Source organism: Puma concolor, chromosome E1, assembly GCF_028749965.1.
Source record: "Puma concolor isolate L17-30 chromosome E1, mPumCon1.1.hap2, whole genome shotgun sequence".
Lineage (NCBI taxonomy): Eukaryota > Metazoa > Chordata > Mammalia > Carnivora > Felidae > Puma > Puma concolor.
This window is the reverse complement of record NC_141680.1, coordinates 19962989-19979348: the sequence shown is the minus strand read 5'-3', so window position 1 is coordinate 19979348 and position 16360 is coordinate 19962989. Positions and strand designations below refer to the sequence as shown.

The window sequence follows — 16360 nt, the reverse complement described above, 5'->3', positions numbered from 1 at the left end:
AAATAAACGTTGAAAAAAAAATTAAAAAAAAAAAATTAAAAAGCAAATACCTAGTATATAATACTAGGTATTACAGTAGTATAGTGTAGTAGTATAGTATAATACTGGGTAATATAGTATAAAATACTTCGACCTAGTACTTCTGTACGTCATGTATCTCTTACGTCCTGGAAGGGGTGGGGGAGAGAGGTTCTATCATCTCAGTTCATTATGTTGCCAGTACCAGCTCAGCATTTGTTTAGTATTAATGGAAACAACCTAGATATTGTTTGATAAGGGTAACAGGTACACATACGTACAAATGATTATGAGGCTGTGTGTCAAATGTTAACTGAATTATCTCTAAAAGGTGAATATCTCTAAGAAGAGTAACTGAGAATTTTTTACTTTCTTTAGATTTCTGACTTTTGAATAACTTAACAATTTTTATTTTTATAGTTGAGAAAATGAAGCTTTCTTCATTTTTTTTTTTTTTTTTTACAAAAAAAAAAACGGGTCTCAAAGAGCATCAGCGGGAGCTGAGAGGAGAACAAAAATAACACTTAACATTTATTGAACACTATATATACCAGACACTGTTAGATCGGTTAGTCTCCAAAAGCGTGGAAGATTGTCTTTTATAAGGGAAGCTAGGGTCTCAGAGAAGGAGCAATAAATAGGTTTTCTTAGAAAAGTGGAAAAATGGCTAGGATGTTCTCAGTAAGTGGTGAATAAAAAAGCTGTATGTTTTTGTACTGTGTAATTTTCAATTACGCAATATGAAAACTTTGTGTGGAAAGTATTTCTTTAATCACTTAGGAATAAACATTTGTTACAATGAAAAGAATATAGTAGAGCTAAAGATAAAAAAATAAGCTGGAAAGGAGACTGTTTTGTGTTCACACATTCTTTTAATGGTATCAAAGAACTGGAGTCATGTGTACAAAACTATGGCCTATCTGTAATATGATCAATAGCCAGCACTTACATTGCAAAGCACAGTATATGCCAATCTCTAATGTGAGTTAATTTCTGCATTTTAATTTCTGCTTTTTTACTTCTGTCTCTGGCACATATTATGAACAAAACACCCACAGTCACTGAAGCACTTACTAAGTGACTAAGTGTAAAGTACTATGAAAGGTACCGTAAAGACTAAAGGACTCAGCACACCATCTTCGCTGGAACGTCATAAAAGTGAATGTCTAACAAGGAGGCTCTTTTACCTCACAAACTAAATCCATCTAAATGAGATTTGAAACAAATGTCCACAGAAATTTTACAGCAATACTGAAATTTACTGAATTTGGGGAGTCTCAATCTAAAAGAGGTTAATAGCATCAAATTTGGGGAGGGTTCTGAAAAACGCTACAGTGTGGCAGAAAGAAAGAGCTCAGAACTTAAAACCAAAGGACCCATGACTGAGGTGTGGGAACTTGGGCAAATCAGTTACTCACACTGAGCTGCAGAATCTCCCTTAACTAAAATATGATTATCTACCCTCCCTTATAAGTATTAAATGCAAAAACACCCCAAAGCAATATGACACAGTACCATTCAAAAAGATATTATTTTTAGAGGAAAATCAACTATAAAACAAAGCACATGTCAACAAGAGATAAGGTAAGAAACAAGTGGGATCCCAAAATATGGCAACGTGATCATCAAGCACATCTTTCCTAATAATCTTCCATCAGAAATACAAGTATATCCAACAAGTGGTCTCCTGGTAAACCTTGCATCTCAACCAAAAGAGAGCAATTATTATTTCACGGTGGTACTTTACCTAGTCATAAATTCCTCAAACTTTGAACTGGTAAGGTTAAGGCTGGACCAATGTGTATCGGCCACAGGTTTGTGCTCTGGAGGACCCAAGTACGCAAGAAGTGTTGCCATCTTATCAAAAGGTCGTCTTCCAACAGCTTTGTGATCCCTAGAAACAGCAAACTACTTAGAAAAAAGCAGCGGTTCACATGTAGCTGTACACATTGCTTTAGCTTATCACTGGTTGCTTTACTTCTTACTGTCAGCTGGTGGTTCCCAATGATTTGTAAAAATAGCAACAAAAAGACCTCGAAGGTTGTAAATACACACGGAGACATCTTAGAAATATGACCACTCCCCAAACTACAAAATTTACATAAAAATTCATTTTTTCTAGTATTCTTAATCCATTGCCATTAAACAAGCAATAAGTAAAAATAACATTGTAATCCACTTTTTCACAGGATGAAAAGAGTCCTTCTTGAGAAACTCCTCTTTATGAATTGGACATATTTGTCATTGGTATCAGATCTCTGCTTAACCACAGTACATATGGATTTTCAGTAACTATTAAGCATTTAAAACTACACGAGAATAACAAGATACCATTTCACAAACATCAAATCGGCAAAAATTATGACGTTTACTAATGTCAACTTTGGTGAGGATGTGTATAAAGAGGTACTCTCACGCAGTGCTGATCAAAGTGTAAATGAGCATGTACACTTTGAAAAGTAATGGAGCGGTGTCTAGAAAAGGAAGGGCTGTGTGTACCCCAGAACCCAGCAATCACACATTCAGGTAATACACAAGAAGACAAATATGAAGCATATTTATTACATTACTATTTAGAACAGTGAAAATCAAGAAACAGGCCTAAATATCCATCAATTAGGAAATGTGAAAATAAATTTTGATATAGTCATTCAATAAAATACTAACATAAGTTAATGGTAAATCTCAAACAGAATAGTGTGTGAAGAGACTTATTTGCTATATAATTTATGCAAAATTTTTAATGTTTATTTATGAGAGAGTGAGAGCGGGGGAGGAGCAGACAGCGAGGGAGACACAGAATCCAAAGCAGGCTCCAGGCTCTGAGCTCTCAAGCACAGAGCACGATGCAGGGCTTGAACCCATGAACAGTGCAATCATGACCTGAGCCAAAGTCGGACGCTTAACCGACTGAGCCACCCAGGCGTCCCAATTTCTGCAAATTTTTAAAACACACAAAGCTATATTATATATGCCTATAATTTCCTTATTTTGTCAGTTTCATGGAGAGAAGTAATAGCTTTTCCCCCAAGAAACAAAATGTTATAAAGGTCTGAAGTAAAATAGCAAACTAATGTTAAAGCTAGTTGGTAGACACGGGTCTCTGTTATATTACAGCCGATACTCTTCTGTATGTTTGGAATTTTTTTTTTGAAATATCCGAATTTTTAAAAACTCTGTAGCATCAAGCTACACGACTATGTATGTGAATTATGTAAGAGAAATGAATGTTTGCATTTAAAAGTTCACAGTTCATTTGCGTGTCACACAGACAAAGCATCTTCATCCTTTTATGTCCCAGCACACTTCGGTCATGCCAGTGTCACTTTAACCCAGTAACCCTTCATGAAGGATTAAAATGCTCTCTCTTTTAAACTACCATCTCTTTATTAGTAGCCTTAGCTTCATGGTCTTCTAGCATTCCCATGAATGAGCAAACCATTTTTATTAGCATTTAAGATTTTTCTGGACTCATTTTACATTTGTAAGAGGAATGCGTGGGAATTTGGGCTGTTTATACACATACACAACTTGAAAGGGCAGCAAGTGATTCAGGCTACAATAGGCTTTAAAAACAGCTAATGAACCAATACCCAAGTTAATACTTTTCAATTATTGGGTATTTTCTACATAAAGCTTTATTTTCAAATACTTAGAGTATCACAAATAGAATCAGAACACTGGCAATGCTTTAATTATTAAATTCCCTAGAATTAGCTGCTCTTTAGATTCAGATACCAACACTCATTTGAACTTCTAGTAAATGTAAACTCCCCTATATCTTGTTGCACACGTTTGATGTTTTGCAAACCAGAAAAATCCAAAGGGCTAATTTGTGATTTTTTTTAGCTTAACACTTAAAAAAAAAAAAAAAAAAAAAAAGTCTGTAGCACCAGGTAGACTTGTTCATCATTTCATACGAGTCAACCGCTTGCCTATTTAAGAGTTTAGGGCTCTGCATTTCTCTTTCCAAACCTTAATTCCTATTCTAAGCAGATGCAGAGTAAAAAAGCATTATTCGTGCCCAATAATTTTTATAAATTTAAACTAAGAGTTTTCAAAATCTCCATGACTGCGAAATCTTACCTGTTACTGGAAAGATACTGGCCAATTTTCTCTTGATTGTTCCAGAGTAGACGATGTAAAGCAAGCACATTGCCATCACTGATGAAGGAGAGACTATGATTTACTGCATCACTGGTAGGACAATCAGATGCTATATCAAGGAAAAACCTTAAAAAATACAAAGCCATTAGAATTTTTAAAAACTAGATGCACTCATATCTATGTTTGAATCAAATTGATCTGAAGTAACTTTGTAAAATAACTGACATTACAAGTATGGAGGACTATAAGTATTATTCACATGTGACTGTGACTGTCATTAAACACAGGAAGAGACAAGGAGAAAGTTGGTTTTCCATTTCCCATACCGGGCTTCAGCTTCATGGTAGGTTCTGAAGTCAGACAACAACAAAACTTAGATAGATGAGACTTTGGATCGAAGCCAGTACAGTACTTTATAGATAAGGAAATGGAGACCAAGACAAGACAAAAGACTTCCCCAAAGTTACACAGCTGGTTAGGTCAGGGCCAGGATGAGAACCTTTGTTCTCTTAACTTTCTATGGGTAGTCAATCTGCTGGAATACGAATCCTATGCTGACATTCACTCTTCTCTTCAATAGAGCTTGCAGTCCAACAATATACCTTTTAAGTGCCAACTAGACAGAAACTGGTAAGAACGACAATGAAAAACTGCAAGAGAGAGTTGCCCAAGTCCAGCTTAGACTATGAGATCAATTAGTTTCACACTACATGAAAAGTAGAATTCTGTAAACTTACATTTACAAAGCATTTTCTCATACACTACCTCATTTGTTTCTCTAAAATCAACTCAGAACACAGTTTTGCCCCTATTTACAGATAAGCCCACAACTCAGAGAGATAAAGAGAAAGAACTAGTTAGTTATGGCACCTCACAGAACTCAAGTTTTCTAAAATCATAAAACTTCAACAGTTGTCATTATTCCTTTCAGTAACTTTTTAGTTCAGGTACACTTCCAAATCGAAGTATCAAAAATATTCTAACATCAAAATATTGTCATTATAAACTATCAAGCATAATATGTGCCATTTTGGCTTTAGTTTTTACAAGAAGGAGTCTTTTCCTTTTTCCTCTCCCCCATATTATAGCAACTTCAAATCTTTTATTTTAGTAGATGTGCCAAAAATCCCTGCTAGTTTTCAAGTATGGAAGTCACTATCAAATTATAAAGAATATGGATTTATTTCGCTACTGTCTCTTATAGTAAAAGAAAATAAGATTAACTCTGCTCTTGACCTAGAGCGGGAAGAGGAAAAAAACCTACACAGGAGCTCCACGTAGACCAAGTACACAGACTTCAGTGAAACTGACAATATTTAAATCAGATAGAGCAATCCTACCTCCGCGCTGCATCAAAGTTGCTTTTCACAAAATCATTAAAAGGCCGCATATGCTCTTCTTTTGTGAAGAGAACATGATTGGCAATGCTCTGAAGTATCTAAATAATAAAACACGGTTATAAATCAGATCATTCATTGCATGAAGTGTATACGTTCGCATATTCTTTACAAAAAACTAATTTTCTCATCAATATAATTTCTATTGCTGAGTAAATTATTCCTCATGCTATAAATATTAGGTGTTGTTTCTATTCCTTCCCAAATTACTACATATATATACATATGTATGTGTGTGTGTGTGTATATATATATATATATGCATATATACACACACACGTATATAAACACATATACACATATTTACATATATAAAAATACATATTAAATTTTTTAATGTTTTTTTTTTAATAAAAACTCATACAGTCTCCATTTCAGTCTCCACTTTAGAATTTCCAGAATGAATATATAGAAAACTATCTTTAGGAGACATTTGTTAAGATATTTTCCCACGATAATAATGTCCATCAGATATCAGTCTAATGAATTCCTTTGTAATTTAACAACTAAAAATAAAACAAAAGCATATAAGTGAAAACCACAGGCTATTTCAAAAATAAATTCAAGTGTGAGTACAGAAAATACAAAACACTGAAAATTTAGTTGGAAGGGAAATTTAAAATAGATTAGCAAAATAATTCTTCACCTTTGACATTAACTTCAAGCCCCTTTCAATTCTAGGTGGCGGCTTTTTATCTAAAATCCCTGCTTCATACGGTGAGACAATGGCAGGATTGATAAATCTGAGGAACATGGCACTTCCCACCGCACCGATGCTGTTCTGAGGGAAACGCTGGCTAACCACCTAAAAATAAGGAGTTGAGAACTGAGTATATGGTTTGAATTTAAAAAGGAAATGGGAAGAAAGAGCTCGAGGGTCAGACTTTGGCACAAAAACTCTGCACAGATCAAGCCTTGTAAACAACACATTTCTATTTTTTTCCTACTCCCCAAACATCAGTAAATAAAGCTTATCCTCAATTCTTGCCCTCCACCCCTTTTGAAGCACAACAAAGGTATCTAAAAAAAAAAAAAGAAAAAAAGAAAGAAAGAAAGAAAGAAAAAGAAACTCTTCATGAATGAGTGGTGGAGAGAGACCTGAAAAAAGATCTTGCATTTATCATTGTTGTTTATACTGCAAGTTTGGTAAGTAACAAAAGCACACCAAATTTTCACACAAAGATTACCATATTTTACCAAGATTAACAGACATGAGAGTGCGGTCAACTCTTACAAGGCAAAGCTAAGTTTGCAACAGCATACCCCAAAACATCTAATATCTAACAGTAAATACTTACATTTTGTTGTATACCTGGTACAACCACGTGTCTTGAACAAAATGCTTGCCATACACAAACAAAGGTTAGGTTTTTTTTAGATTCCTATCAAGAGAAAACACTTACAAGTAACATTGCCAGTTCCTTTTCTTCCTCAGAATGCTTTTTAAGATAAGGACCTATTATTTAAATCATGAAGGAAAAGGAATTCTTGGGGATCTAAAGGAAAAAACAGATCCCACCAGCAGAAGAGAGAACCCCTACGTGTACCTCAATGTGCAATTCTGTCAAATAAAAAAAGTGAAGGAAACAAGAAACAGTTGCTCACACTGGAAAACAATGTGAGCCCAATATTTAAGATGGGGTTTTCTCTTTTTATAAAACATTCTACCTTGAAGGTAAAGTAATAGGCACATTAGATTGGGAAAAGTGTTACGAAACTGGCTTGGGACCCATCTCTTTCCAGTTACTGTTTTAACACAGGAAAATTATATTACTCTAAAATGTACATGTTTTACAGATAATACACACACACACTTATTTTGAAAGAACACTTGAGTAACACTTTAATCTCCACAATTACGCTTGCTCAGTGTAGCTAACCGCTGCGTAAAGCAGTGGTGATCCCAACAGCCAAGCCGCATGCAGCACTGCAGACGATATGCTAAGATTCCAGGGATAAACCTACATTTCACAGGGCGGTGAGGGAAAATGAGAAAATGGACTTTCTGTGCAGAATCCCACATAACTCTAGTTCACTTTACAATGCCTTAATAAAGTAATACTCCTTGTCATGAATTCACACAGCTCACTGACTCCAGATTAACTCCGGGAAGAATAAGGATTATTTCATTTCATTCTCTTCCCTTTAGTGCTTCGTGTGGTATATACATTTTCAATGTCTTCTTACTCGCTGCCTAAAATCTCTAAATAGTGTTCTGCCGTATCTGAGGGAATTAGTAAATATAAGATTTCAGACGATTCAGGTTTTCAAGCCCAAGAACACCCTCTCAAGTGGCGCTAACACGCAGGAGTTGTAACTAACATATTCTCACCTTCATTTACACTACGTAGCTCAGGAAGCTTTCTTGTGTTACAGCGCTCTGGGTGCTACTGCGTGAAGGACAACCTTGCTGTACTTCACTCAAAGGAAGCTGCTGCAGATGGCTAAATACAGCAGCCTCACTAGAACAGCTTTAAAGCCCAAATACTGTTTGAGAGTTATTTTTAGCTGAAATACAGTTTTAGAAATAGAATTAAGAAAATTCAAGTGCTTTTACTATTCTAGTATAGTATTTAACCTTTCGGAGAAGAGGAACAGACAAATGACTATATACATTCACACAGACCAAATTCTTCATACAATTTCACAATGTTCAGGGACCACCATTGCTACTGAGTGGTTCTTTTAGAACTCCCAAATTTTAATCTTAAAACAGAAGAAACTTAACAACAAATCTACAAAATTGTAAAGCTTGTAAAGAGTTAGCAAGAAGAGGATTAAAAACTGCTTTATATTTAATTGTAAACAGGTTGTTTGAAAGGAACAGCCATATATTCAGATTAATCCGTTAAAATCCTAAAACAGTTTTTAAAAATTGAAAGCCATAATTTGGTTTCCAAAGAACCAACTAATTTATAAAATACTAACCTGCTGTGAAAACATCTCTCAAAAACCAGTAACTTGTACACATATTTTTCAAAGTAGCTACTTACTAGTTTTGTCTAGAACAAAAAAGTTTTAAAGTGTGACTCACACTTATACCTGATTTATACTTAATACTATTAATCTCATAATATAATGAAAAGGGAGAATACTGTCAAGCTTCTGAAAAGTACTACATTTTCACTATCCTCCACATCTTCAAAGTTAATTCTTGTCAAAACTCAAAGTACCCACACCTCAGAAACACACATCGTTTCTGGTATCATATAATTATGCATCCCAATGATGACAGTATCAGTATATTTTTGGAACTAAAACCTTACAAAATGTACTGAATATCAAACAAAATGCTGTATAACAAGTTTCATGAGACAATTTATAAAAATAGTTCTTTCTCTTTCACCACTAATGGACATCAATGTAATTTTACCTCATAATACACATATTCAAGTGTTTTATTTTTTAAGCTACAAAAATCTAATTTAGATCCCAAACACATTCTGCACAAAAGGGCAAAGTTGGGCTAGTCTATACTCTGAAACCAGTTACCAGTCAAATGTCCTCTTTACTCCCTCGAGTAAAATCTGAACAACATGGTACAAATAAATGCAGTCATAAACTTTACACAGCAAGAGGATCACTACGCAAACATGCTTAATTCCCGGAGTTAGGTAGACAATTAACTTCGAGAAGGAGATCTGATTACACATTATATGCTTGAGCATAATAAGAGGACTTATCTATAATATGACTATGCAGCTAATATACCAGAAGCCAAAACCTTCACTCTATATTTTACATATTCTGATCCATTATCCATATACCCCAAAAGAGTTAGCTTGCTTTTTAAAGAAAAGATCATTAGATTCATAAGCCAGCAATTCCATAAACTGACATTTTAAATTTATGATGACTATGTTGTCTTCATACTTTAGAATGTGTTCCCAAATACCTCAAATTACCAATTAGTTTCCCTTTGTTTCCATGAGGACCTCATATCACCTGTGCTGAGAGATACATTCCAAAACTCAGTGTTACCCAGAAACTTAAAAAAAAATCTGAAAATAACACTAGCAGAAAATAACATTTCAAGGAACAATTTTAGACAAAATCTCAATAAATAAAGCAATGTTAGGAAGGCTAGAAAACATGCTCTAGAGAAACACAGAAAGCCAGAATTTTAATTTATGTGATACACTACACAATGCCATTAGTAAAACACACTGAACGGGTGTTAGAAACGGTAAATTAATTTCAACAGTGATGGTGTATACATGTTAAACTCACATATGCTGAGAATTAGAAGCATTAGAAAGGAATGTTTTTATTAAGCAAGAAAGCCATCCAATCCATTTGCTCACAGCTGACCCAACTTGCTTAACATACTCAAAATCGTGAATGTACATAAGCATAGTTGTCTAAATTTTAATCTAGTTCTGAATTTAAAACAGAAGCCTATTATTTGTAAAGCTTAGACAAGGAATCAAAGATGAAACCAAATGAATATTCTAAATTTTACCTTCGTACGTAAACCGCCTACATGACTCCTAAACGTTTCTGGTTTTTTTTTAACATCTTTCTCTAAAATCATTTGGATTATATGAACAAAGATAATGCTCGGCCTGGTAAGTCATAGTGACAGACAATGACAAATTTAAAATGAATGAATCTGGACCAAATTCTACTCATGGGAAGAAAATAAAATTATGACTACTGTAATTTTCTTCCTTTTAATTAGGACAAGTTCATAGAAACAGGCAGATGTTTGCAAAATGAGGTGTTTCTATACAAAATGGACTCAATGAGTTTTCCGTTATTTCAAAAGTACTATATTCGCAGTCCCAATAGTCTAATCGTGACTTTCTCTAAGGTAAACGTTTATCATTAGGATTTTTATAATCTAAGCACAAATATCTACATTCTGGCTCAGACTCTCTAGATAAAAACATAAAAAGTAAAAAAGAAAACAAAAAGAAACTGCAACTTTCAGGTAAGATTTAGAAAGTGACACTTCCCCTCCGTATATTTCTAACAATGAAGAAAAACTTTCATCTCTAGGAAAAGAAACCATTCACATTACCTGCAACAAGAAGCAAGAATGAAGAGAGTCAGCATTTCCTAAGGCCTTGAAATTAAGTTTCTTTTGCATTCATTTATAATTTTTAAAATAACAATAATAAAATTAGACCAGAGATATCCAATGCAACAAATGCCCCCAAAACGCCTTTGGGATAAATCAAACCAAAGGAACACAGAGAATGTTTCAATGTAACTTAATTCCAGGGTTAATTGAAATGAAAGCTATTTTGTGCCAGAATTAGTAGAATGATTTTACAGTGAAGGTCAAATAGGCTGAAGTGAAGATGTTCTTAACAAACAGCAAAAGATTTTTGTTTTGCTTTGAAAGAAACAGCTAATAAAAAGTTCTCCAAACTTACTGATTTTTTGTTTTCCTTTTTTTCTTTTACTGTAGCTTTATTCAGTAGGGAGTGGCAAGTTGCCTACAGGACAGAGATGAGCACAAACAAGTCACAGCACCAACTACATACAGCAACAAAAACAATGTTGGCTTGTACATAAAATTACATGATCAAATGTAACACAAATGGAATCAACAAAAAATTAGAAATCAACTGAATTTCGAGGGATGAATTTTATTTCTGGATTTTAATTTTTATCACATTTTCAAGCCAAAGCACTAAATAAACAGCAAGAAATGTTGAGACAATCATATCTACTATTTCTGGCTATAAATCACGGAAAAGTTCTCCCCAAGTAAATTTGAGGACATTTCATATTTACATTTCAGTTCATTCCTAGCTTTTGATAAATTTCATGTAAAATGTTCATTACAAGTAGATCACACACTAAAAACACTTCCATGTGTCTACATAATTTTTTCTTGATAAATACTTCTCTGTGTATCCTTCAATTGACTTAAAGTTCTTTTTTCAATAGCTGGCATTTAATTTAGACCTAGTGATTTAAAAAATAAACATTAAATGACTATATATAAGGGGAAAATTCACTTCAGAGATTCTCAATTAAAAATGTGTCGCTCTTAAAATTTCACATATTTTTCTGTTGGCAGGCTACTTCCTGAAAAAGTTCTAATCAGAGGAGGTTAAAAGCTCTGCAACGTTTGGAAGAAGAATGTTACCAGCTCAACTAGAAATAAGCATTAATTAATATTAAAGTGAAGAAACTGCAGAGAAAATTATAGAATAAAACTTAGAAGCCGCTTAAAATTTTTCACATATTTGACTATCAGAATGTATCAAAAAACAAAATACCAAAAAGGAAAACAAAACAAAAACAAAACCCACAGACATACTGGCTTCACCTCTCAGAGTTCCTTCTAAGCCAAAGAGTTCTTTTTAAATTAAGACTCCTGGTTAGATCAGACGAGGCACAACAATTTTTTAAAATATCTTTAAAACCAAATTAGATCCACCATACATGGCATTTTATTCTAGGAATTCAGTGCATTCAACACCATAACCTTAAAGTTAATTTGACATTTGTTCACCCATCCGTCCATCCATCCATCCAAGTAGTTACTGTGCATCTAACATGCCAGATACCATTCTAGGCATCAGGAAACAGCAGTAGAACAAAAAGACACAGTCCTTCTCTCACGGAGCTCTGGTTCAAACTTTAGACTATATACAAAAGTACTAGTAACCAAACAGATCACCAAAACACAGTTTTATGTAACTTTTTTTCAATTATGATGTATAATTATCATTTATAGCCTTTAAAAAACTGGCATGGGGTGCCTGGGTGGCTCGGTTGGTTGAGCATCCGACTTTGGTTCAGGTCATGATCTTGGGGTTCAGGGGTTCGAACCCTTCATTGGGCTCTCTGCTGTCAGCACAGAGCCCGCTTTGGATCCTGTGTCCCACTCTCTCTCTCTCCGCCCCCTCCCCACTCACACTCTTGCTCTCTCTCAAAAATAAGTTTAAAAATTGTTGTAAACTACTTCTGTTCAGAGAAGCAGATTTACTGGGAAAAGATGACATTTACTTAGAATCATAATATTTGGCTTTCTCAGAATTCTCTCACTATAACTTAAGAGAACATCCATTCTGGGAATTATTTTCTCATTATAGGTATCCCCTGCTTTTTGAAAGTTCGCTTTCACAAAAGACTTACATTAGTACCTATTTTTGCTAACTAAAAGGAATCCAAAGAGAATTTTTGCCTTTATGAGGAAAAAAAGAAAAAAACGAGTATTACAACCAGCATCTGTTTTTCATTGAGCCATTACAGAGGAAGCTCACTCCCCAAGCAGTGAGTTGACCACCGCCAAGCTTCTTCCCCAGGCGCTACTCTCAGTATCAAGTCGCCACAGCTTTGAACTTGTCTAGGAGCATCTGTGCTTTATCTCAACTCATTTTGTGCATCCATTAGTGGGATGTGTCCTAAGGTATCAGAAAAGCCTAAGAGTTCATAAGGGTGTCATGCTTACCATAACACTGGGTGGGATTAAGCATTTCAATTGTGGTGAATGAAAAAGATACTGCGTGTGCACTCAACTTGCCTGTATCCACCATTCATATTATGTACTGACGGAGAGAAAGAATTCTGAAAGTTGCTCAAGTTACTATTGGTTCTTCCAGTAGCAAAGTGGTCTCTTTTAGTCAGCATCCAGTACTGGATGCGATGGGAAGTCTACTGCTTGGGTGGATTGATGGGTGAACAAAGCAAAGGGTTCCATTAAGTTATCTAACACTTCAGGAGACATCCATTTTTTTAGTAAGCTGAAACAGAAAGTACTGGACAATGAGGATCAAAGTGTTGCAAAAGCAGAATTGAAAGGTAGTCCTGGGTGGTTTGATCGGTTTTGAGGCAAGAGCAGCTTCATAGCTTAAGGGTTATTGGAGAGAGTGTTTTGGCGGATACTAAAGCTGCCGAAAAGTTCCCAGAAGAACTGAAGAAAATAATTATAGCAGGTGGTTATTCACGTAAACAAGTGTTTAACTGCAATTTATTAGTGGAAAAAGTTGCCACGCAAAACATGTATTTCAATAGAAGAAAAGCAGGCTAAAGGACACAAGGCATCAAAGGACAGGTTTACCTTAATGCCTACTATTAACACCACTGGTGATGCTGTCCTTAGTCCTCTACTAGTATGCCATTCAGAAAATCCAAGGGCACTTAAAGGCACTGATAAGGATACGCTTCTTGTGTTTAAATCACGTCCAAGTGGTTGGAATATCCAAGTGATTTTTTTCTGAGTGCATGAGTGGGTACATTAGTCCTTTTGTTGAAAATACTGTAGAGAAAACAATCGTGATAACAGGTGTCTTCTGATGGTTGAAAACTGGGCTGCTCATCCACCTGGCATTACTGAGTATGACAGTAACACTGCGGTTTTGTTCTTCCTGTTGAATATGACGTTGTTGGTACAACCATGTGTCCTAGGCCTAATGGGCACGATTAAAGCTTCCTATATGCAAGAACCAACAGAGAAGCCAACTCCAAAGGATTTTTACAAAGGATCTGGAAAGACTACCATTTAAAACTGGCATTCGCCAACCTTGGAGATCCTCTTGATAAGCTAACAGTCTGGGTGAGAAATGGTGCTTAGTGGATGGTCTCCTGAAGCAGTGAACAATTTTAAAGGCTTCAAACCAACAATAAATATGGCCAAACCAACTGACTTTGGCTAAGGAGGATCAGTTTGTGGAAACTGAATATGATGTTGAAGGTTTCGGCATTCCATGACCAAGAAGTGACAGATGAAGAGGTGATGCAACTCCAAGAGGAGAGAACACCTATCGACAACGAACGCAGCAGTGAACGGCCGGACAGTGCAGTTGTCCAGGAACTGAACGGGAAGCACTTAAGTGAGATTTTTGCTACAACGGACAGTGCTGCAGTGATTGCAGAAAAGTATGGCTTTAATTTTGAAAGGGCACGTAGGTTTAGGGCAGGTTTGCATAACGTTTTGAGTGCCTACAAATAACTGTAGTATAGAAAAATGCAAGAGGCTGAGCAGTTGAGCATACTGTCGTATTTCAAGCCTTCCACACCAGCCACATTAGCCACGGCAGACGATGAACCTCGACATTTGACATCGAGGCAGGCAGACATAGAAGAAGGTGTAGACGTTAGTGACCTGCTCGCACTGATGGATTTAGACAATGATGAGATGTTAACAGGTGACCCTCTTCCTCTCTCTCCTATACTCCATACTCCTGTACCTCCCACGACCCCAACCTCCAGCACCCCAGCCTAACACACCACCATCACCACCTGTCAGCCCTCTGGTGTGCCGTCTTCCCAATTTTGGAAAGCCAAACCACACTGTACATACATTATTTGTACTTTATACAGGCTGTGTATTTATCATATTATTCTTGATTTTACTATATGTTAATGTTATTTTAGCTTTTATGTGTTATTTGGTATGATTCGGTAGGCTATTTTGGGGGTCTGAGAACGCTAAAAAAAATTTCCATATAAATTAATGGTAAGTGCTTCTTCCCTTTATGTCACCTAGGCTTACAAAAGGTTTCACAGGAACACTCTACTTTGGGATAGCGGGGAAAACCTGTATTCCAAAACTATTAGGGGGACAAGTGGAAATAAATACATGGAAAAATGTCTTAATTGTAAGTCTCACACATGTTCACAGTTGGCTATTCTTACGTAATCGGAACGCAGTTCACTAAGTAAGGAGACATACAAAATAAGAAACCTGGTTAAAGCAGCATTCAAAAAAAGCTTACCAGTCAAAAATATGAACTCAGGAAAAAAGAGGTAATGCTCAGAGAAGTTCATTAGCTATCAATATCCTCACTTTTCAAAATTTTCCAAGCAAGTCCCAAAGCAGGAGCCATGTTTACTAGAGGAAACAATCGACTACTATCCTTCCCAGCAGAACACAGAAGTACAAAGGTACCATTATGTCACTGCCAAAGTCAAAAGGGCAAGAAAAAGCCAGAGGAAAGATGAATAAAAGAGCAAACTGAAGGGAAAACTGCATTTTGTAGGAGACTCAGTGAAAGAATAACTTGAGATCAAAGCTTTTTTTTTTTAATTAGTAATTTTAAAATTCTGTTATCACTTATTAAAAAACAAAACCTTATTTATAAATAAAATAGCGCACTTTTGCTCTACAGTACTCTACGTTCCAACAAGCTTCGACCTTATTGAAACTTACTTCAACCAGTGCGCTGACACAACATTTAAATAATACTCGTAAAAAGAATAATTTTATGTGAAATTTTAATACGAGAATTCAGCTCTGTTATAATGCAGGATATTTAATTATGGCATGCTTTAAAAAGTACAACACATAGTATTTTAATAAGCCAGAAATGATTACTTTGCTCTTATTTCTGATTTATGTTCACTACCTCCTCTCTTCCTATGAAAGCTGGCAAGAATCTTGTCTACTTGGGTGGAATGGATAGGAGAATTTATTCCTTCATTAAATATTTCCAAGTAGTTACAAAGTGCCAAGCCCTGTTCCTTTTACCTTATCAGAATCATGGTCTCAGATTGGACTCCCAAGTTTGCTGATGACACAAAAAATTTTTTTTCCTTTTAGGATGCCAACCACATGAAGAATTTTACTAAAATCTAGTAAAATCATGTAATCAGGTAGTCGGTAACCATTCACTTTTAACTCAAGTCAAAGCCACTGCCACTTCAGAAAACGAAATGTTCTCTGAAAACTACTAAGGCCGACCAAGAAGTTGACACATACTATTTTAAATATATGCTCACCATTTCTTGTCTGCCTAGTTTTATAAACAAGAAAAAATGAATTAGATTTGAAGAAAAACCTGAATAATGCCCCAAGTCAAGATATTGTTCACTGTATAAGGTTTCAAATTACAACTAAACTACCTTCTAGTCTCAGATTTAAGTAGCTGAAAAAA

At 35.4% G+C, this 16360-nt stretch overlaps 1 protein-coding gene across 9 annotated transcripts in view; it reads right to left on the bottom strand.

Moving 5' to 3' along the window:
* NF1 (neurofibromin 1) overlaps nucleotides 1-16360 on the bottom strand; it is a 247612-nt gene that overhangs the window by 100979 nt on the left and 130273 nt on the right. For 6 of the 9 annotated variants that reach the window (XM_086686551.1, XM_086686554.1, XM_086686548.1 and 3 more), the window contains 5 exons: nucleotides 10904-10966; nucleotides 6169-6327; nucleotides 5466-5563; nucleotides 4105-4251; nucleotides 1766-1912 (listed from right to left, as the gene is read on the bottom strand). In XM_086686551.1, coding sequence (XP_086542677.1) covers nucleotides 1766-1912; nucleotides 4105-4251; nucleotides 5466-5563; nucleotides 6169-6327; nucleotides 10904-10966 — 614 coding nt within the window. The remainder of the gene's footprint in view (nucleotides 1-1765; nucleotides 1913-4104; nucleotides 4252-5465; nucleotides 5564-6168; nucleotides 6328-10903; nucleotides 10967-16360) is intronic. The other 3 variants (XM_086686550.1, XM_086686553.1, XM_086686552.1) reach the window with 2 other exon arrangements.